Source organism: Phacochoerus africanus, chromosome 12 (assembly GCF_016906955.1).
Source record: "Phacochoerus africanus isolate WHEZ1 chromosome 12, ROS_Pafr_v1, whole genome shotgun sequence".
Taxonomy (NCBI): domain Eukaryota; kingdom Metazoa; phylum Chordata; class Mammalia; order Artiodactyla; family Suidae; genus Phacochoerus; species Phacochoerus africanus.
In genome coordinates, this window is record NC_062555.1 from 3,440,617 (window position 1) to 3,463,366 (window position 22,750).

General features: G+C 44.0%; 1 protein-coding gene across 2 annotated transcripts in view; it reads left to right on the plus strand.

Moving 5' to 3' along the window:
* The window catches only part of KCNT2 (potassium sodium-activated channel subfamily T member 2), a 344,132-nt gene that overhangs the window by 280,142 nt on the left and 41,240 nt on the right, over positions 1-22,750 (plus strand). For both annotated transcript variants that reach the window (XM_047755168.1, XM_047755167.1), the window contains one exon: positions 10,495-10,606. In XM_047755168.1, coding sequence (XP_047611124.1) covers positions 10,495-10,606 — 112 coding nt within the window. The remainder of the gene's footprint in view (positions 1-10,494; positions 10,607-22,750) is intronic.

The window sequence follows — 22,750 nt, forward strand, 5'->3', positions numbered from 1 at the left end:
TAGAATGTGTGTGTTCTGAGTAAAAACAAACCGAGCCTTCCTGGGCGGTGGAATAGAATGCTGGCCGCCCCTGGAGCTGATCTCAAACTCACGCTTGAACCTCCAGCACTGTTTATGCTTAAGTATTTTAATGTAAGTGAGACACATCCTAAGAGTCATTTAGCTGGTCTTGGTGGAGTTGGGGATTTATTTATTTATTGCTTGTCTTTTTAGGGCTGCACACACAGCATCTGGAGGTTCCCAGGCTAGGGGTCAGATCAGAGCTGCCGGCCTCCACCACAACCACCACAATGCGGGATCCAAGCTGCATCTGAGACCTACACCACAGCTCACGGCAATGCCGGATCCTTAACCCACTGAGCGAGGCCAGGGATCAAACCTGAGTCCTCATAGATGCTAGTCAGGTTTGTTACCACTGGGTCATGATGGGAACTCCAAGTTGGGGATTTAAGTCAGAAGAATTCCAAAGTCAACTTCCCTTTAATCTAGGCAGCTTGAATGTGCCTCTGCTGTGACATCCCACCATGCAAGGTTGTTGAAATGACTAAGTTAGATGATTTCTGAGAAGCGCTCAGAACAGAGCCCGGCACATAACAGACAGCTGAGAACGGGCAGCTTCTGCTTGTTGAGAATGTGTCCTCAGGTTGCCGCCTCTAAGATATCCTGGTCACCACAACGTGTAAGTGGACATCGTGGTCACTTTCTCATTAGAACATGTGGACAAGAATTTTGATGCAGTATTTTATTTGGTTTATTTATTTCTAAGAAGCAGTCAAATCTTCTGATCTGCTTAGTGCCTGGACGACTTCGGCACGTAAGGGGTGACGCGGCCTTTTATTTTAGCCCTTCTGACTGGGTCTGTTTGGGCCGGGCCATTTTGCCGTGATTACTTGGACATCCTGAGTGGATGTGGGGCATTTTGATTTTTACATTTTAAGCTTTTAAGACGACGAAGGAAAATGTTAGTGAAATCTTCCCTCTGTGCTTATGTTGACCTCAGGGAAGAGGAGGTGGATTTCAAGTATGACGTGAAAGTAGCGGTGTTCCAATACGTGGGTTATTGGTGTAATGGGCATGGCTGCCACCGACCTGGGTTCTGGGCCTTCCCTAATCAATAGAAACTGGTAAGAGGCCAGAAAAAAATTCAGTCCAGGCTTTACTGGGGCTCCTGCTGCAGCAAGGGGGAGGGAAACCAGCAACCCCTTGCTGGCTCACTCCCCGAGGCAGGGCACGCTGGCTCCTTCTATGGGGTGGGTGCAGAGGGCTAGGATCAGAGAGGTGGCTTAGGGGGCCTGCCCGCCCCCTTGGTGGTGATGTGTGCAGGGGGCATTCGTAGTACCCTGCTTTTTTCCCTAACACCCGCCTTCGCTCTAGAGTCCCTGTACATGGCAGTTGAGTTTTTGGTCTTTTTGTATCTTCTTGCCCCAACTGTACACGCCCACAGTTATTTTTAGTCCCATTTCGTTTCCTTCTATTCTGTTGCTGGAGCAATGTTTGTCCAGATGCAAGCATCGCAGCCACTGCAGCAAAGAGCCCCAGGTCCCAGGTCCCAGCCTGAGTCATGACCAGTCTGGAACATGGTGAAATGTGTTCTTCTGAAGCTCAGATTGATCACATGACCCTCCGCCCGCCTGGGGTACACACATTTCCCCGACAGGGCTCTCTTCTCCCCAGATTGTGCAAGGAGCCTTCAGAGTTAGTCCAAAAAGACCAAAGGCACACAGGAGAATCCTCTCAATTCACTGGCAGTGTAGATGTGTGTGGGGGAGGTGGGGAGGGGAGGAGGGGTTAGGGGAGACGCGGGGCCATGGCAAGAACTCCTTTCCGTCTGGAGTTTTGCGATTGAACACTGGGCTGCGCAGTTGAAGGTGCCTCCCTCCAGTGTGGCAGTTACAAGTGTGCTGGTTTGGCCCCTGCGTGTTTCTCCCAATGAAACTACCCAGGAAGTGGTTCATCTCTACCATCCAAAGTCTAGAGCATGTTGTCCGCCTGACATTTAGCGAGCATACCTGCAGCTTGAGCTGGGATGGCTGGGCCATGCGGAGCCTGCAGCCTCACTGTGCTTTGTGCCAGACTGAACCATCTCTCCAGAAGGACCTGAGCAGGTCCTCACCCAGATATGTTCTTTCTCTCATGCTGAGTTTTATAGTGAACTCTTTTTTTTTTCTTTTTTGGCCACCCTGTGGCGTATGGAGTTCCCAGGCCAGGGGTCAGATCCCGGGTCACAGTTGTGACCTATGCTGCAGCTGCTGCAATGCCAGATCCTTAACCTACTGTGTCTTCGTGGACTCTTAGCTCCATTTAGCAGCAAACTTCCTTTGGGACAAGCTCTGTTCCATAGGCTCTAGGCCCCTAGCAAGGGACTAGCTCAGTTCTTTACTCAGAAGAGACTCTGGGAATCCTTAGCCACTGGCCCACTACCTCCCCCCAAAACTGTCTGGAGATGTTAGCGGATGAGGTCTTGGTCGCGTGAGATCCTGTGAAGCCTCCTCTCCTGCCTGCCTAAGCTTGCTGGGCACACCTAAGAGAAGCACTTCAGTGCGCTTCCCCAGCACAAGCATCCCCTAAGAGCTTGAGTCCCACAGTGAATACATGTCTGGTTTCCACATTGAAAGAGAAGCGAGTCGTCCCTTTCAAATGTATTTTTAAAAATTGTTAAATTTTAGTTGATTTGTAGTGTCCTGGCAATTTCTGCTCTACAGCAGTGTGACCCCATAATATGTATATACACACTCTTTTTCTCACATTATCCTCCATCTGTGCTATCCAAAGTGAATCGGATACAGTTCCCTGCACTGTACCGCAGGAGCGCATGGCTCATCCATTCGAAATGTAATAGTTTCATCTGTTAACCCCAAACTCCCAGTCCATCCCATCCCCTCCTCCGCCTCGCCCCTTGGCCCTGAATCCTCCCTTTCAAATATCTCTTGCTAAAGTTTTACCTAACAAGGTGCTCGGTGCAACTGAAAAATATCAAACAGTTTCATGTTTTTATGAACTAGTCTTAATATCTAAGTTAAATGTACATAGGCACATCAAAATGTGCCTTGAATGAAAAACAGCCGCTTCAAATGCCAAGGACGTTGGGCTTGGGGGGGAACGCAGGTTTTGCTCCACTGTACAAGGAAAGCATCAAGCAGGTCATTTTAAAGGTGTAACTGGAGAATTCTAAGTTTGGTGACTGCTGAAAGAAAATAGAAGAATGTGTGAAGGGATCGAGTCCGGTGTGTGAAGGGCTCAAGTCCAGTGTGTGACGGGGATCTAGTCCGGTGTGTGAAGAGATCGAGTCCGGTGTGTGAAGGGATCGAGTCCCGTGTATGAAGGGATCGAGTCCGGTGTGTGAAGGGATCGAGTCCGGTGTGTGAAGGCATCGAGTCCGGTGTGTGAAGAGATCGAGTCCGGTGTGTGACGGGATCGAGTCCGGTGTGTGAAGAGGTCGAGTCCAGTGTGTGACGGGGTCGAGTCCGGTGTGTGACGAGATCGAGTCCGGTGTGTGACGGGGTCGAGTCCGGTGTGTGAAGGGGATCGAGTCCGGTGTGTGAAGGGATCGAGTCCGGTGTAGTTGAACGGGATCGAGTCCGGTGTGTGACGGGAATCGAGTCCCGTGTATGAAGGGGATCGGTCCGGTTTGGTGACGGGATCGAGTTCCGGTGTGTGAAGGAATTGAGTCCGGTGTGTGACGGGGATCGAGTCCGGTGTGTGACGGGATCGAGTCCCATGTATGAAGGGATCGAGTCCTGTGTGTGAAGGGATCGAGTCCGGTGTGTGACGGGATCGAGTCCCATGTATGAAGGGATCGAGTCCGGTGTGTGAAGGCATCGAGTCCGGTGTGTGTTGGGGATCGAGTCTGGTGTGTGAAGGGATCGAGTCTGGTGTGTGAAGGCATCGAGTCCTGTGTGTGAAGGGATCGAGTCCGGTGTGTGACGGGGATCGTGTCCGGTGTGTGACGGGGATCGAGTCCCGTGTGTGAAGGCATCGAGTCCGGTGTGTGACGGGGTCGAGTCCGGTGTGTGAAGGGATCGAGTCCCGTGTGTGACGGGATCGAGTCCCGTGTGTGAAGGGATGCCTCCTGCTGGAACTGGGAACTCAGCCTTCATTGCAAAGATGGAGCAGGTGGGTGTGGAGATGCGCAGAGTGGACCACACGGGGGCAGCAGATCCAAGGCTCTGGAAGGAAGACACACTTTCCAGGAACTGGGACAGAGCCGGGGGCGGCTCTGACAGAGGCTGCAGTGGGAATCAGAAGCCAGATTCTCCGTGGCTTTAAAGAGCATTTTAGTAACTTGTCCTTATTTAAGAGGGACAGGGAATCGCTGAAAGATAGAGACCTTGAAGATTCTGTTTTCGCTACGGCGTGAAGCACGGTCCGAGGGAAAGAGAGTGGGTGGGAACCGACCGGTTGGAAGCCTTTGGGCTCTGCCAGGACGGCAGGCGCCCGAATGTCCAGGGCAAAGGAAGACTAAAGAAGGGGCGTGGCCCCTGGGGCTCAGGGCAGTGAACCCGACTGGTAACCGCGAGGATGCGGGTTCGATCCCTGGCCTCGTCGGGGGGTGAGGCGAGCTGCGGGGTAGTCACAGACGCGGCTCAGGCCCCGCGTTGCTGCAACTCAGCTTTGACCCCGAGCCTGGGAGTTTGAAATAGAGTAAATGGGAGGTTTTTCATCTTTGTATTGGTTAACATCCTGGGCAGGTCAAAATGATTAGATGGATTAATTCAGCAGACAAGTATTCCATAGACATTTAACACGATTATACTTACATCCCTGAGTCAGAACCCGAGGTAATTGTAGAAAATTGTTACATAGAACGAAATACATTTTCTCCAGTTATTGTATTCCTTAAGGATGATCCTAGTACCTAGGGACAAGAGACTTAATTATGTCATTTTATTTCTAAAATGTTATACATTCAAAATGCATTTAGGTCATATGAAGGCCCAGAAATAGATTTACAGTCTTAGTATTTCAAAGGCATATAATTAAATCTATTAGACAATCAAATATGTAATTATAAAGTATTATGATTGAATACAAGTAATACTTTATAGATGTGAAGGACATAGCAGTAAAATAGTTCATTATTTAAGTATTATTTGGTTCCAGTTTCTTCACTAGGTGGCAGACTTAGACAATGAATTAAGTTTTGCAGTTTAATGTAAATGGTGTAGGTTCATTTTACATAGAACAGAAATGGCACATCCCATAAATTTTGTTGTCCTATCTAATTTCAGTTCTAGAAATCACCTAAATACAATGACTAGATCACTCAATCATATTATCACTGACTCTTCTAAGACCTCAGGTGTATCTAGCTACCTGTATATCTATATTTCTATTTGATGTAATTTTTAGAAAAGGATTATAAACAAAAGAAATCAAGTAATCTCAAATTTATCTAAGGTTACAAAAATAACATATATGGAAGGCAAAAGCCGTGTCTCTCAGAGAAAATAAAAATAAAAACGAGATACATTTTTCATTTGTTTACAGCTATGTTTTCTCAGAGATTCCTCCTCTTGGCAGTTCTCTGGTGGCTCAGCGGGATATGGATCCAGAGTTGTCGCTACTGCTGTTTGGTCACTGCTGTGGCATGGGTTCGACCCCTGGCCCCGGAACTTCCACATACTGAGGTGGTGCCAGAACAGAAAGAGAGAAATTTCTCCTCTGGCGCTGTGTCTCCGTGCCTTCCTGGATGTGCCTTACAAGCTCTCCATGCATGAGCATCTTAAAGCTGCTTAATTTGTGGCCCGTTCACTTAGCCATGTTTATCATCCTTAGAAAGATATGTACAGCTTCGTAATTCATACATTATTTTTGCAGTTTCTTCTTCAAGATCACAGAGGCTAATCTAAAGTAGAAATTTCACGTTTTATTTCTTTTTATCTCCTGGAGACCAGAGCCTTTGAATAGCAAATACTCGATATTTATTTGATGCATTAGATATTAAATATTGTCCCCAGTAAATTGAAAGAGCAATAATGAAGTTATGATTGAACAACTACTATTTAGGTATAGTTAGAGAAGCAGAGCTTGCAAAAGAATAAAATAGAGTTGACTTGTAATAACTAAAAGTCCAACATGTTCCTAGATATTCTTAATAACTTCCTACTTTAGTTGGTATTTATTTCCTTTCTCACTTACCTGTTTATTAGAATGGGAAGGGTAGGGCTGTTGTTCTAGAACCCATGTGCTTGGCTGTGACCCAGACTCTGCTACCTACTAGACTATTACCTGGAGCATGTTGTCTGGTCTCTGGTCTGTCGGTACTTGAGTTTCATCATCTGTAAGCTACTAATTGCAAGTAAATCATAGAGTAATTTTGGAATTTGGAGAAATGACAAGTGACTCTGGGTTTCCTACACGAGTTGGGAACCACTGAGATCCGGAGAGGCCAGGCAGGTGGACGTCCAGATGTTAGGCAGGATTAGGTAGCGCTGGTCCCTGGTAACAGTGGGACTCTGATCAGAGGCCATGCAAGGTAACCACTGGATTCGTCCTGTAGGGCTGAGCTCACTTCATGGCTTGGCTCAGACCAGCACAAACTGGAAGATGCTGAAAAGGCAAAGTCGGGCAAACCACACGCCCTCACCTCCTTCCAGGAAAGAGGGGGTGCAGGTGGGACACAGGACAAGGAAATCCCTACCTGAGGTTCTGAAGGTTATGTGAATTAATATATGGAAAGTTCTAAGCATAATCCTCTTTAAATTTTTGGTATGATCAGTTTGGGGACCTTTTTTTAAACCTTCCAAAAGACAAAAAATAGAAAAGAAAGAAAGAAAACCCTTAGGTCAATTTATTTACCTTTTTAGAAGTGCAGGTTGTGAATATGGGGTTCCTTCTCTAAATGGGACTATCTGCTTTATTTTAGTCATGTTGCTACTGATATTTATTCATTTTAGTTTCTGTTGTGACAGATGATTGAATAGTGCTGTGACAGGCCGTATCACGGTAAATATCTTGAGTGGCATTGTTGTCATAAATATTTCTTAAATGAATACTTTTGAAACGTCCAGATGGTATGAAATTTGTCAGTTGGTGGCATTTTCTAGGCTTACCAGATGGAGTTGTACCGGCCCAAAAGTCAATTGGTTTTTTTTCCATCAGGCCACTGCTCTAATTTTTCAAAAGTTTCTGAAAAGATGAGCTTTAATTTATCAAACGTCAAAGTTCTTGTTGTGGCTCAGTAGGTTAAGGACCTGACCTTGTCTCTGTGAGGATGTGGGTATGATCCCTGGCCTCTCTCAGGAGGTTAAGTGTTCAAGGATCCAGCATTGCCACAAGCTGCAGCATAGGTCACAGACATGGCTTGGATCTGACATGGCTGTGGCTGTGGCTATGGCGTAGGCTGGCAGCTGTGGCTCCGATTTGACCCCTAGCCCAGAAACTTCCATATGCCACAGGTGCAGCCATAAAAAGAAAAAAAAAAAGTGCTATCTTTGGTGGCTTTTAAGCAAGAAGAAAAGAGCTAAAACTCACGAGGAATACATATTATATAGTGTTTCCCCATTAAGTAATCTAGTTAAATTGCTTACCCTCTTCATCAAGTTTCAATCCACTAAACCAAAAACAAACAAAATAAGAACTGAGTGATTTGTTTATTATAACAAGGAATTATCAATTAAAGAAGTTGATAATGGTGCATTGCTAGGCACGTGGAGGGGAATTTTGCCTCTCTGGCTACCATACTTTAGTAGGAGAGCCCAGGCATGGATGAAACCAACCAGGGTTAGTGAAAGACACAATGTATTTGTTTTTCACTCTCTGACTTATTTCACTCAGTATAAGAGTCTCTCCTTCTGTCCATGTTGCCACAAATGACCTTCGTTATTTTGTTCCTTTTTATGGCTGAGTAGTATTCCATTGTGTATATGTACTACATCTTGATCCATTCATCTGTCATGGGCATTTAGGTTGTTTCCATGTCTTGGCTATTGTGAATAGTGCTGCAGTGAACATGGAGTGGAATCTAAAATATGGCACAGATGATCCTATGGACAAAACAGAAACAGATCGCAGACATGGAGAGCTTTGTGGTTGCCAGGGGGGAGGGGGACGGAGTGGGTTGGAAGGGAAGTTTGAGTTTGGTGGATACAAACTGTAACGTTTGGAATGGATGAGCAATGGGCTTCCACTGTACAGCACAGGGAACTGTGTGTGATTGGGTCACTTTGCTGTACAATAGAAATTGAAGAAACATTGTAAATCAACCATGCTTTAATAAAAAAAAAATCTATTATGCTAAAAAAAAGGAGAGACACAATGTAATAAGCAGCAGAAACCAAATGCCAGATATGCATTGTGGATTATGCCTTTAGGCCAAGTTAAAACTTCATATCCATGAGATTTAATAGGAATTTGATAGGAAATCTCAATGAGATTTCAAAATACAGAGATTGAGGAGGGAAGAAAGTGCATTTCAAGCAGAAATAGCAACAGTAGCAAAAAAAAGAAAGAAAAGCTAAGAAAATAGTAATACCACCACAGTTAAGGAATAGTACCTGTTCTGTATCAGGCATGATGCGAAGCCCTTTCACAAACCCCATCTTTAAGCTTCACGACACCTCTCCTGTAGAAAAGCCGAGATTTAGTATTTCCTTAGCCAACTCAAGGTATCAGAAACAAGACAAGCTGTCTTGTAAACAGTGGTCAAGTGCTTAAATAAAATTATGTTTTTAACGATAAAAATCGACAAAGGAAATTATGGCGTGATGGTTCTTTGTTATTTCAATCTAACTTATTACTGTTTACCTTTTGTGGCTAAAGTACAATAATATTTGCTCTCAAAATGGAGAGGAGGCCATATAACACGGGCTCTTTTTCCTCCTCTAAAGAGTGGGTTTCACGAAACATCTGAGGGTATCAGAGTTTTTGAAGGCTTTGATTAGGTAAGCCTCAAACACTAGCCCTTGAGTGTAACCAAGAGGGCATACAGTTTTCACAGATGACTCTGAAGGAAAGCATTTGTAAGACCTTTCTGGGGAGTTCCCACTATGGCACAGTGGGATGGATGACCTCTCTGCAGGCCCAGGATGCAGGTTTGATTCCCGGCCCTGCCCAGTGGCTTAAAGGACGCGTTGTGTAGGCTCAGATCTGATCCCTGGCCCAGAATGTGCCAGATGAACTCCATATGCCCCCGGGCAGCAACGAACAAGCAAGCAAGCAAGCAAACAAGCAAAAAACCTTTCAGTGTCTTAACCGAGAGAGTGATTAAGCCCCACGGAAAGTGACCTGAGGGCCTCTCAGGCTGGGAAGCAACCCCGGTGGGGCTTCTAGACCCACAGGCAGGCTGTCACTCCCCAGGAGAAGGGAGACGTTCTGGCACATCGTGCATCAGCCGTAGGAAGTTGGGAAGCCATGAATCCGTCTGTCCTGCTGGAGTTCAGAGGCAGGGCTCCCCCTCACAGGGCGTGTTTTCCTCTGTAAGACACCAGGTCAAACACTCAGTGAACGTGGATGGCGGTGGCCTCACTCCTGGACCAGGCAGATAGTGAAACGAGGTACCTGGGGAAGCTGATTTGTTTCTGAGCCACCAACTGGATGTTTTGAGCACGCGTGTTTCAGGCAGCTCTGGTGCCTGAGTGCTGGGTGTGGGTTCAGCCTACTGGTAGGCATCTGCAGTGGGTTTAAATAGCTGGGTTTAAAGACAGGCATGTTGTGTGGAACACAAAGCTGATTATCATATGAAGTGTTATCAGAGAGAATCACAAAATGTTTGAAAGAGGAGAACCAGCACCCATGTGCAGATAACAGCCAAGGGTCAGATCCGCACCCACAGGAACAGGAGAAGCCCTGGCTGTGGTTTTACCTCCCCCCACCCCCACCTTTTTCTGGGGAAATAATCGTGTGTGTGTGTGTGTGTGTGTGTGTGTGTGTGTGTGTACAGTGTGTACTTTTGAGGGAAGGACGTAAGTGGGAAGAATGCTCTTGCAAAACTCTGGGGCAAGTGGAAATTCTTGGGATCCTTCTAGAACAACACTATCCATTGAGCCTTGGCCTCAGTTCATTACAATGAGTTGCTATTTTGGTTAAAATATTTGCTCCTCTCAGAAGCCCATTGTCGCAAGATTTGACATTTAAAAGCACGTCGTATGAGAGCAGGGAGCCACACACAGGAGGTCACCGTTATGGACAGTAGAATCATCATGGGGAATTTTTCCCAGTCAGCACGTTCATTCATATTACAACTTTCTATTTCAACAGTATCTGCGAGGTAACTTCTTAAATCAGCTCTACGAATTTGTAGAGAGAACATGCCTAATAAAAGCCACCTTAACTGAATTTATTTTTCTTATGGTGCTAAAATGTTGGTTAAAATATTCTTGGGAAATAGCATTTGATTTTTCTTGCTTTGTACAGAACAGTGTATGTGCACGTCCTGCTCTTATAATTGCATGTCCTCTTATGCCTGTGGCTAGGAATCACTCGCTCGTAAATACGCTGTTGTAAAAATACCGTCTTGGACTGTTAGTGTAATGCACATGTTTCTTTGAAATGTAGGTTGTTTTCCAGTCTCAGTATTATCACAGAGCTCACCCACCCAGCCAACATGAGATTCATGCAATTCAGAGCCAAAGACTGTTACTCTCTTGCTCTTTCAAAGCTGGAAAAGGTAAGACTCCACATTATTTAGTCCCTTGCATTTAAACTTGTGGGTTGGAAGAATAACTCTGGAAATGTCTCCATATAAAAAGAAAGGCCATGAACAAGTAAGAAATGAAAATACTGTTTTGAACCTTTCTTTGGGGCTTAATATCTTAATTTATAATCTTTTAAAGGGTGTATTGATGCATTTGAACCAGTTAATCACAAGGGAACGTGACAGGTCTTGCTCTGTCATCATAAATCATACATTGAAACATGATCTATGAAAGGATTAATTGCAAGCAGAATGTATATATGCACGATGTCAGTTATTGATAGTATCGCAAGTACTGTGTTGAGAGATCTGTATTTACGTAGGACTTCGCAGTTTTCAAAAATCATTCAAGTCTTAGAAAACTTGTGGGCTTTGGTGAACGTCAGATCTCAAATGAAATAATAGGAGACGCCATCTGAGACAAAGCCAAGTTTATTGCTTACGTAAGAAAGGGAGACCGTGACCTTTAGGAGAGCTTTGACACGGCCTTGGGGGGCGGGGGGAAGGCTGAAGTTTATTAAGGACTGGATATTTTATTTCATGAGCCTCTTTCAAGGTGGGAGCTTATTGGGATTGGGAAAGGGTCAAAAGAATGCTAAACAATGACTGGCCTTGCAAAGTGATGTTATGTGGACAGAAAGCTGTGGTCTCCCTTCTCGGTGTCCAGGCTGAGTGTGGGGATAAACAGATTTTGTATTCAAGGTGCACTTGACACTAGTTTACTGGGAAAATTTGATGTGAGGGGAAAAACCCAATCTTAGATGTGCGAACATGTGTTAAAATACACCGTCTTCATTGTTTGTAACAAGAGAGAGAAGGCTGCCTTACCTTTCATTTATTTATTTATTTGGCTGGTTTTTTTTTTGTTTTTTTTTTTCCTCTCATTTTATTTTGCTTACCTGTTATGCCAGATGCTGTCCTGATTCCTGGGTGACAGACGGTTGAGTGAGGTCATCTCTGTACCTGGTGTGTTGATTTCCATCTTCAAAGCTGGTCGCTCGCATTATGTATTATCAGTAGTAAGAGTAGAGCCTGACCACTGCCCGCGATAGTCGCAGTTAGATTGTTGTTAGGCAGCGCTTTCAGAGGAGGAAGCTGAGTTTAAGACGGGTTCAGGAACTTTTTAAGATCGTATAGCTGTCAGCGTTGTTGAACCCAAGTTCATGTGACCCATGCACAGCGAGACCAGCCTGAAAGTTCGGAGTCTAGAGTGGAGGGAGGTTTATTGCAAAGCCAACCAAGGAGAAAGGAGCGACTTGTACCGTCAAGACCTGAAATCTCTGACAGTTTTCTGGGAAGACTTTATAGGCAAAGTGGGGGGTGGGGGGTGGGGAGAGGGTTGAGGATGTGTAACCCTCCTCTGATTGGTTGGTGGTGAGGTAATAGGGTGTAAATCCAGGAATCTCAAAACATCAGCCTTCTGGTTCCATCCAGTCTGGAGTCCAGGAGCTTGTCCTCAGCCTGAAGTTACCCTCCTTCACCAGGGTGAGGCCTTAGTTGCCATAGCAATCAGAGGTGTGTATCAATATGTATCAAATTGTTACACACATTCCCCCAGTGAAGAACCAGGACCAGACCCCATCTCTGCACTGTTCTTTCTTTTCTTTTTTAAACTGAATTGAACTATAGTTGAAGTATAATATTATATGTTAAAGGTACACAATACAGTGATTCAAAATTTTTAAAGGTTATATAAACTGGTGAATATAACAAGAAAGAAGCAGACCCAGATAGAGAGAACAAACTCACGGTTCCCAGTGGGGAGAAAGAAATGGTAGGAGCAGCACAGGGTTGGGGGATTAGGAGGTATAAACTAGCAGGTGTAAAATTAGCTATAAGAATATGCATGGAGTTCCCGTCATAACTCAGAAGAAATGAATCTGGCTGGTATCCATGAGGGTGTGAGTTCAATCCCTGGCCCCACTTAGTGGGTTAAGGATCGGGTGTTGCCATGAGCTGTGGTGCAGGTTGCAGACCCAGCTTGGATCCTATGTTTCTATGGCTGTGGCACAGGCTGGCAGCTGTAGTTCTGATTCAGCCCGTAGTTTGGGAACTTCCATATGCCAAGGGTGTGGCCTAAAAAAATAAAAAAAAAAAGGAAGAAAAAGAATATATTGTTCAACACGGGGACTGTAGGCAAGATTTTACAGCAACTGTGAATGGAACACTATTGTTTCTCTTTGAATTCCCTCAGTCCCCTCATTAGTAACTTTTTTGAATCTGCCCTTTGGAACTCAAGAGAGGTCTAAAAGACTGGAGGAAAAAAAAAAACCCCAAAACAGGGTCCTGCTCGGTTTCAGCAAATCAGTGCCGAAGAGACACTTTAGCCGTTAATGTTCAGAAAATGCCCTTCTGTCACCCTGCTTTAACGACACGGAAAGGGCGCAGTCACAGCCAAATGGCTGAGCATCCTCCACCCGCCAGGGATTAGGAATCCGCTGGAGCCCTGCTGACCAGGATGGTCTGTTCCCATTCAGGACAGGGGTCACCTCTCGGAGGAGCAGCCTCTGCAGTCAGATGAGGCCGTGGCTCTGCCGCGTTCTCAGGGTGGAACCTGATGAATCGTTTACACATTCGCAGCCTTGGGGCTCATCTCTGGAAGGCAGCGGTAACAGCTAAGCAGTGGGGTCATTGCAGAGATCGTACCGCGTAATTTATACACTGTTTAGCCTGGTTTTGGTGTTGCAGTCAGAACTCACATAGATCTTCCTAAAACATGGTTATAAATTGCTATTGTTGACACCACATTAATAAATTTCTATTGTGTGCATTCAGTTTTATTTCGGGTCAGTTGATATAATAAGGTCGTAATAGTGGAAGATATTTTCCATCCTGGCGAACGTGTCTGTCGTTGTTGTGTGTCTATTGATCGCATTAGGGGAAGGGAAAAACAAATGAGATCATGTGCTCTGTTGGGGAATTAATTAAAAATAAACTCTTCTGCCAGCCTAGAAGTCCTCTTCACAAATGTAGAAAAGTTTTGCTTGAGTAAGCATTGAGCCAGACTGATAGGCATCTCAGTAGATCCACCAAAGAGACTGCAGGGGCAGAAAGACATCTCATCCATTCATATGGCAGGTGGATATAGCCACGTACATGCATGTTCGTTGTCTTGACCCAAAGGAAAATTCAAATGTCTCGTCTCTTTGCAGTAAGCAAGAAGTTAGGACTTGGGGGCAGGCACCTAGGCTAAACTCCCGAAGAGAGAGACAGTATTTATGTTGACATTTCAAAAAGATAGTTCCAAGCCCCACAAGAAGTGCATTCCTGGGCCGAAAGCTGGCTAGAGGTTTGTCTGGTTTCGCATCCTCCTCAAAGAGACACGGCAGAGATTTACAACTGCATGTTTTCTAAAGGAAACCGTTTAGGAAAAGAAGGGAAAGAAGGGAGTTTTCTTTCTTTTTTTTTTGATATCAAGAAAGTTAGTTCATATCGTTTGGATCTTACTTACCCTTACATCTTCTAGATATTTTCCAAGAAAAATAAAAAAAAATGAGTATTTTTAAAAATATATAACCTACATATTAGAAATAGAGGCGTTATGGGAAAGTGGAATGAAAACAAATGGTTTGACCTCTCTACAAAACCAAAACAGACTCACAAACATAGAGGACAGACTAGAGGTTGCCAAGAGGGTGTGGGGAGGGAGAGGGATGGACTGGGAACTTGGGGTTAGTAGATGCAAACTCTTCTATTTGGAATGGATAAGCACCCGTCCTGCTGTATAGCACAGGGACCTATACCCAGTCTCTTGGGATAGACCTTGATGGAAAGGAACATGAAAAAGAATTTGTAGGCGGTCCCTGCAGTGGAGAAAGGGTACAGCGTAGTCACTGCTGTGCCACAGGTTTAATCCCTGGCCCCAGAACTTTTGTGTGCTGTGGGTGTGGCCAACAATTAAATTAAATTGAAAAGAATGTGTCTCTTTAAATGTGTAACTGAGTCATGTTGTACAGCAGAAATTGGCACAATACGGTAAAACAACTATACTTCAAAAAAAACCTAAAAAATAAACCCAATGGTTTGGGTGTTATAAAACCATGGAAAATCCTTTTCAAATTAACTTGTTCTCATCTTTATCCATTGAAATAGGATTTGTTGCATAGAATGTTTTTATATTGTTTTGCTATTATGGGTTAAAAAAAAAAGATGCATTGGCGTCCAAATTTCCACTACTTCAAAAGGTGACCTTATTTGAAGAAAGGGTTTTTACAGAAGGAATCGGGTTAAAGAAGTCACTAGGGTGGGCCCCAATCCAGCAGGACTGGCACTCTTGTAAACAGGGTAAATCTAGACACAGAGTCAGGTCCACTCAAAGGGAAGATGGTCAGCCTCCAGCCAAGGAAAGAGGCCTGGAACAGCTCTTTCACTTACAGTCTTCAGAAGGAACTAGGGTTGCCAACACCTTGATTTCCAGCTTCCAGTATCCAGAACTGCGAGGCAATCCACTTCGGTTGTTTAACCAGTCGGTTTATGGTACTTTTATACGGCAGCCCTAGCAATCTAATACATGCGCCATCAAGTATGGTAGCTGTTTCTTTCTTTCTTCCTTCTCTTTCTTTCTTTCTTTCTTTCTTTCTTTCTTTCTTTCTTTCTTTCTTTCTTCTTTTTTCTTTTCTTTCTTTCTTTCTTTCTTCTTTCTTTCTTTCTCTTCCTTTCTTCCTTCCTTCCTCTCCTTCCTTCCTTTTCCTTTCCTTTCCTTCCTTCCTTCCCTTCCCTTTCCTTCCTTCCTTTCCTTCCTTCTTCCTTCCTTCCTTCCTTCTTCCTTTCCGTTTTTCCTTCCTTCCCTCCGTTCTTTCTTTCTTTCTTTTCTTTCTTTCTTTCTTTCTTCTTCTTTCTTTCTTTCTTTGTTTTCTTTCTTTCTTCTTTCTTCTTTCTTTCTTTCTTCTTTCTTCTTTCTTCTGTTCTCTTTCTTTCTTTCTTTCTTCTTTTCTTCTTTTCTTTCTTTCTCTTTCTTTTTCTTTCTTTCTTTCTTTTCTTTCTTTCTTTCTTTCTTTCCTTCCTTCTTATTCTTCTTTTTTATCTTTTTAGGGCTGCACCTGCAGCATATGGAAGTTCCTAGGCTAGGGGTTGAACTGGAGCTGCAGCTGCCTGTCTATGCCACAGCCACAGCAACTCAGATCCAAGCCCCATCTGCGACCTACATCACAGCTCACAGCAACACCGGATCCTTAACCCACTAAGCGAGGCCAGGAATCAAACCCACATCCTCATGGACACTAGTTGGGTTTGTTACCACTGAGCCTTAGTGGGAACTCCTGTTCATTTCTAATCAATGCTTTTTATCACTTATGTGTATTCAGCTAGCTTATGGCTGAAAGTAATTATCTCCCTAGATTTGTATTCCAAAGACAGGGAAATAATTTTAAGATTAGGACACTGATTTTTGTTTCCAGTATTCAAATAAATGTGATTTCTATGAATTTTACTTTCTGAAGTGGAAAACTTAAGACCCTGTTGGTGTAAGGAGGTGATATAAATTTGTAAAGTGAATCATTTGTAAGAAAGAATGAGTCTAAAAAGGAGCAGATGCTTTCAGCTCTGACCAGTTAATTGCCATGGCCTATGATACCAGATTTTCCAAATTTAAAAGAAGTCAGAAATTTAGACTTTTATGTTAAGTGTTGAAAACTTGTTAAACATACCTTTTTAATTTTGTTTTACTTTTGTATTAAAGTATAGTTGATTTACAATGTTGTGCCAATTCCTGCTGTACAGCAAAGTGACCCATTCATGTATAAATAATATATGTATTTATATATACATACACATATATACATTCTTTTTCTCATATTATCTTCTATCAAGTTCTATAAAACTTGTTAAACTTTAGTAACTGTACGCAGGCTGAAACTGCTCTGTAGTTCAGATTTGAACCATTCACTGTCAATGTGTAACTTCTAGCCTATATGTTGCTCTTTGAGATCGTGAGAATTTGGAAGTAAGATTTGAGGGCTGTTTGTGAACTAGGGTAGGGAGGGGGAGAAAGACAGGAAAAGAGGGAAAAAAAGACAAAAGATGTTGTGTCAAACACTGTAAAAAGGTCACGAAGGATGAATGGTGAGAAAAGACACTGGATTTGGGGATTATAATATTATAGTGTGGTTGGGTCTGGGCAGAAGAGTGAAGACAAGTAGAAGAATTATAATTGAGAAAGTAGGGGATAGAAACCATTAATTTATGCCAATAAAATTCTTGATTTTTTTGCACCTCCCACACTGTTCTGCTAAGTCCAGCAATTTTATCATCTCATCCCATATGGCAATGAATGGACACAGTTTAAAGAAAACACAGTTTCTGCCAGAAACAAATTCCTTCCAACAAAAGCATATGTTCATGATAACAAACCCAGTGGAAGGGATAGTAAGACCGGGGGTGTTAAAGAGTCTGGGATCTTTTAATAATGATCTAGATGGCTCAGATGCCTTCTAGGTACTTTTATTTATTTTTTTTAATTTTTAATTTTTAATTTTTGTCCTTTTAGGGCCATACCGTCGCATATGGAGGTTCCCAGGCTAGAGGTCAGATCAGAGCGGTAGTAGCCACTGGTCTATGCCACAGCCACGCCAGACCCAAGCCACATCTGTGATCTATACTACAGCTCCCGGCAACACCAGATCCTTGACCCACTGAGTGACGCCAGGGATCACAGCTTCATCCTCACCGATGCTGGTCAGATTGGTTTCTGCGGAGCCACATCAGGAACTCCTGGGTATTTTTAGATGAGTGGTTGTTAGGAAAACACAAAATCGTCATTGAAACTTAGTTGAATCCAAAGTTCAGCTAAAGAAGGATATATGGTGTGTCTGAAAAAAAAGTACTATTGTATATGTTTGTACCGGGATCCATTATAGAAGGATTTCTTACTGTATTCTGTAAAACACAATAGTGAAAAGAAACACTAAAGTTAGTGAACTTTGCATGTAACAAACCTGGTGGGTTTTCCGTCCTCAAACATAAAGAATCGAGGTGAGGAGAGAGGGTATTAAGTGACCCTCGAATTGTTTGTTTCCTCTTCGTGTGACTATTATAAACTTCATGCAACAGGTTTTCTTTCGATGTAAGCAGCTACTATAAGTAAAAAAAAGAACTAGTTCATGCATTTGTTCAATAAAATTTCGTTGTGTACCAGGTATTGTGTTAGGCAGTGTTTCTGAAACAGAAAGGGAAAGCGTGGTTTCTGTCCTTTTGAAACTCAGTGGTCAACTTCAGACAGCCAGGTAGCTGATAAAAAATAAACAGGGAATGACAGATTGCAGAAGAGCTGTCAAGTCATAACAGGGTTATATTCAAAGGTACCCGGGAAAGGCCTACTTTAAATAAGATGATAAAGAAAGGTGTCTCTGGGGAAACAATACGTGAGCTGTAATGATAACACCAGACTAGCCCAGTTTAAAAAAAATAGGAACTGGCATTACAAGAAGAAAACAAGCACAGAGAAGTCCTTAAGCGCTGCATGATTTGACATGTTTGAAGAATTTATGATAATAGAAGCGAGTATTTATTAGGTGCTTCCTATACATAACACTGTTCGATGACTGATCTTGTTCATTTGTTTTGTTGACTAGGGAATATCACCATCAGTATGAACCCCATTTCACAGATGGTGAAACTGAGGAATGGAGAGCTTAAGTAACTTGTACAAGATTATCCGATCTCAAGTGGCAACACTCAACTAGAACCTTGTATGTGGGTCTAGAATCTAAGCTCCAAACTACTGTTGGTTGTACTGTCTCTTAAATCCGAATTTGTAGGAATTGGACAATTCTACTAGCCTCGCAACTCAAGTCCACGTTGACCTGTGGTCTGTTCTCCTTCTGCAGTCCCTTCTTTGCAGAAGGGTGCCGTCAGCCACCCAGCTCTCCAGAAGCTTGGGCACTGTGCTCAACTTCTCTCACGTTCCTAGTTCAGTCAGTAATCCCCTCGATTTGATGTCTGATGTCTAGATATATTTGGAGAAGGTCTGTTTCTCTCAACCTTCACTTCTCACTGGCATCGCTGCATTAACACTCTGCTTGACTTGCTCAGCTGCTCCACCCCGGCCACCTCTCTACTTCCAGGCCGTTCTCCTTATTATCGTCAGACTAAGCAGTCTGGAAGCAGAATCATGTCACCCCTCCTAGGCTTCCTGTCGTGGCTCAGCAGAAATGAATCGGACTAGCATCCATGAGGATGCAGGTTCAATCCCCGGCCCCGTGCAGTGGGTTAAGGATCTCGTGTTGCCATGAGCTACAGTGTGGACTGCCACCGTGGCTTGGATCTGGCATTGCTATGGCTGTGGCATAGGCTGGCAACTGTAGCTCTGCTTCGACCCCTCGCCTGGGAACTTCCATACTTTAATTTTTCTCAATGCATTAAAAGTACAATGGAGAATATTTAACATGGCTTCAAAATGGGGTAATTGTATATCCTGTTTTTCATGGGGCTGTCCCAATTCACACCACGCTTTTCAGTAATTCTTGATAGCATCCCCTTTCCTTTCAAGTGCCCTGGAACTTTACTATCTAAATTCATGGTTCCTGTTCCAGTCTCCTTTCTGGTCTTTTCCTCCAGTGCATTCTCTCACACTTAGGGCTGTGTTCATACAGAATTTCTTCTAGGGCATTCCTGTTGGGGCTCAGCGGGTTAGGAACCCAACTAGCATCTGTGAGGTTTGATCCCTGGCCTCGCTCAGTGGGATAAGGATCTGGCATTACTGCAAGCTGTGGTTTAGGTCACAGATGTGGCTCAGATCCTGTATGGCTGTGGCTGTGGTGTAGGCTGGCAGCTTCAGCTCTGATTCGACCTTAGCCTGGGAATGTCCATGTGCCACAAAAAAAAGTAAAATTGCTTCTAATTCTTCAAGTCTTCTAAGCTTTACTCCTCTCCAGCTTCTAGCACATGCTGGACCTTTTGCTTATCACTTTCTTATCATTCACCTTCCCAACTTTTCTGTCTAATTCCTACTTCTATTTTGGGTCTCAGCTTAGACGCCACTTCTAATTCAGCTTTGTCATCAGCAAGGGAAACAAGCTGCCCTTTCTGCCTGTTACCGAGGTGTCTCCTCTAGTTTTCTTATACACACACCGCAGGGTTTCGCCTATTTCTGCTGTTGACCTCACTCACTGTTGGTGAGTTCTGTGGGCAAGAAAAGTACCTGTGTTTGTTTACTGCTGCCTGGCTCACACTCAACTCAAAACAATTCTGCATTAACGGAATTCACGAGTTCTGTGCAGGAATTCTGTGACCCCGACACTGAGGGTAATGCCGTCCACAGACTGTGCGCATGGATTTGCTGTTTGTTAAGTGATGAATTGCATAAGTGAATGAATGAGTTTGTGTTTGATTGGGACCTTTAATAATGCATGATCTATAACATGGTACTTCACAGTGGGGTTCAGATGTGTGTAGGTAGGAAGAAAGGTCGTTTTCTTCCATGTAAGCTCTGAAGGTAAAATAATACTTCTGTATTTGGGAAACCCAGTGTATGAACTGAACCAAATTTTGTTCAACTAAATGTGCTTTGTAAGGTAACTTAACTGAAGTATCTGTCTAAATGTGTAGGCTTGTAATAAAAGAGGACATTTAAAATAGTGGTTTTGCTCCATCATAAATGACTAGTATTGGGGAAATTAAAAAAAAATGAAAAAAAATAGTGGTTAAACCTTTATTAAAGTTAGAGAACAAGCAGCTACATTTAGGGTATGTGTTTTTTTCCATCAGTAAATCACTCAGCAGGGACCATTTGGGTGAAAGAAAACACTGTATGTCAAAGGTCACCCTGTCTCTGATGCACTGAGCTTGCAACAGACTCAGATTTGTTTGCCAGGACATTCTTAGGACAAGCTCTTTTCATGAAGGTGTGTTGTCTTTTCGCAGAAGCCCTGCTTTTGTGTTCTCCAGACGTGTGTTCTTTAGGAAAGTCTGAATCTTAGGGTAAGCTGACCTTAGATATATGAACCAAACATTGCACTCTTGAAATTGTTCGTAAGACAAACCGGCAGCATCGTGTTGGATGACTGGGAGTTGCAAAAGACCAGAGGTTGGAAAATTAACAGTAGATTTAAGCCCCAGCAAGTATTGCAACGGTAGGGTGAAGAAGAGGGAATAATTCTGAGGTAGTTGTAAGGATAAAGGAAGGAGTTTGGAAATTTGATAGATGGGTTGAGGAGAAGGATGTGGAGGTGGTTGTCAGAGATTCTCTGATTGATTAGTGAGTAGCTTTGACTCTGATTGACTAGTTAGAAGATTACTCAGCATGATGAGAATTCGTTTTAGTAAAGCAAGAGATTAAGTTTACAGAAGGATGTTCGGGGTAATCATTGTAACTGAACTTCGGGAAAGATGTGAGGGCTAACGCATGGGTTTAGGAATCCTGAGATGAAATGTTTAAAGCCAAAGAGCATATGGTTACACACTGAGAGGGAAAAAAAGTGAGGATGGAACCCTATTCTACTTACTAAATCGTGGCTTTGGTTGGCATTCCTCCCACTTGACTAAGAACAGTCTGGTGCCACATCTTCCTCCGCTCCTTGGAATCTGCTCCTTGCACTGGGCTCCTCTGCTGCCCATCCGTTTGGCTGTTGAGCACATTCTCCTGTCCCACCCCCCAGCCCCCACCCCACATCTGCATCACCTTTGCAAGCCTCCCCTGCCTCCTCACCACCACCACGACTCTCTGAGTCTCAGTATGAACAAATTAATTCTCTGTCTAGTTCTACTGCAGTTAAGTCTGAAATCAAAGGGAAAAAAGACCAGAAATGGATTTTTAAAAATATAAGGGACGAGGCAAAAATGCCGGAGAATGAAGGTGGTAATTTTCTGTGTGTCCCAGTCCCCTTGTTAGAGGAGTAAGCAGTGGAGAGAGAAGATGCTCCTTGGCTCGGAAGGTCCCGGTCAGATAGTAGAGGCTGGCCCTCGTGTTCTGGGGAAGAAGACTGTAGGGGGAGCCTGTGTGGCGCCCACAGTCTTGCTGTCTCCCAGCCAGCCCGCCTGACAAAGGCTGGATTTCACATTCTCAGGGTCTCAGCACTTTGTTCTGACTCCTTGATTTCACTTGGGCTGAAGATGTGATGCTTTTGTCACACCTTGTCCCTGTAACAAGGATGGCTCATTCCCATCATCTCCAAACCACCCGCAGAGGCTGTCAGACTAAGCATATTGACACCCGGGCTAATAAACGAGATCGTGCATTGTGCTGTGATGACACAGACGCGAACCGGGGCCCCCTTGCCTCTCGTCCCTTCTCCTGCATCTCAAGTGAGGGTGTCCTGATAGTCTGGACGACCTTGGATGTGGTGGAAAACTCCTCTTGCTCCTTGAAAGGTTTGATGCTGAGCCCCAACCTCATCTCTTTGCCCAGGGAAGGTCCAGGAGTCCAGACGCTCCAACGCCGTCACCCCGACCAGCAGCAGCCCTTGCTCCAGCTCCTCCTGGGAACAGTACTCCCTGCACCCGTCCTTAAAAAGGGGAAATGGGAGATTTCCCTTCCCTGGAGATCTCCCAAATTTGCCTCACTAGAAACAGGGGCTTCCCTTCGTTGCCTCAGAGGAGGAGGGCTGCTGTTTGTGTTTGCTTAGCCATAGCTATCTTTCCTATTAAAGGGAAGTTGGTAACAAAAGAAACGAGCAGTTTTGAGATGACTGCTCACGTACAAGCTGTTGCGAAATTCCTTCATTTATTAATGGGCAAGAACAGCAACAGAATTTTTCAAAAGAAGCCCCTGTACACTGTGATGCATACACAAACACACCCTTTATTTTTGTCATTGGCAGAAGCTTAGCTGAAGATTGTTTTGGTGAGGCTCGCACAATTTAGAAGGCTGACGGACAAATTAAAACTCAAGTGACAGAGAGCTTGAAACCACGGCATGTGATGCCTCCTACCTGCTGTATTTTTTTTTCCTCACAAGTGAGAATATCCCAACGCAGGTCTTCCAGGTGTTACGGTGCATCGTGTGGCTTTAGGTTTTTTATATTCGATGGAATGATTTTGTGGTGTTTGTTCCTTTACGGATGTCACTTCCAGTCCGTTTCAGAAGTATGTGGAAGAGTAAATCAATGGTCAATGTTATGACGTGAGTAACCTTTCTTAACCAGTGGGTACTTTAACTAAGATGACTTGGTTCTGAAAAGTAAA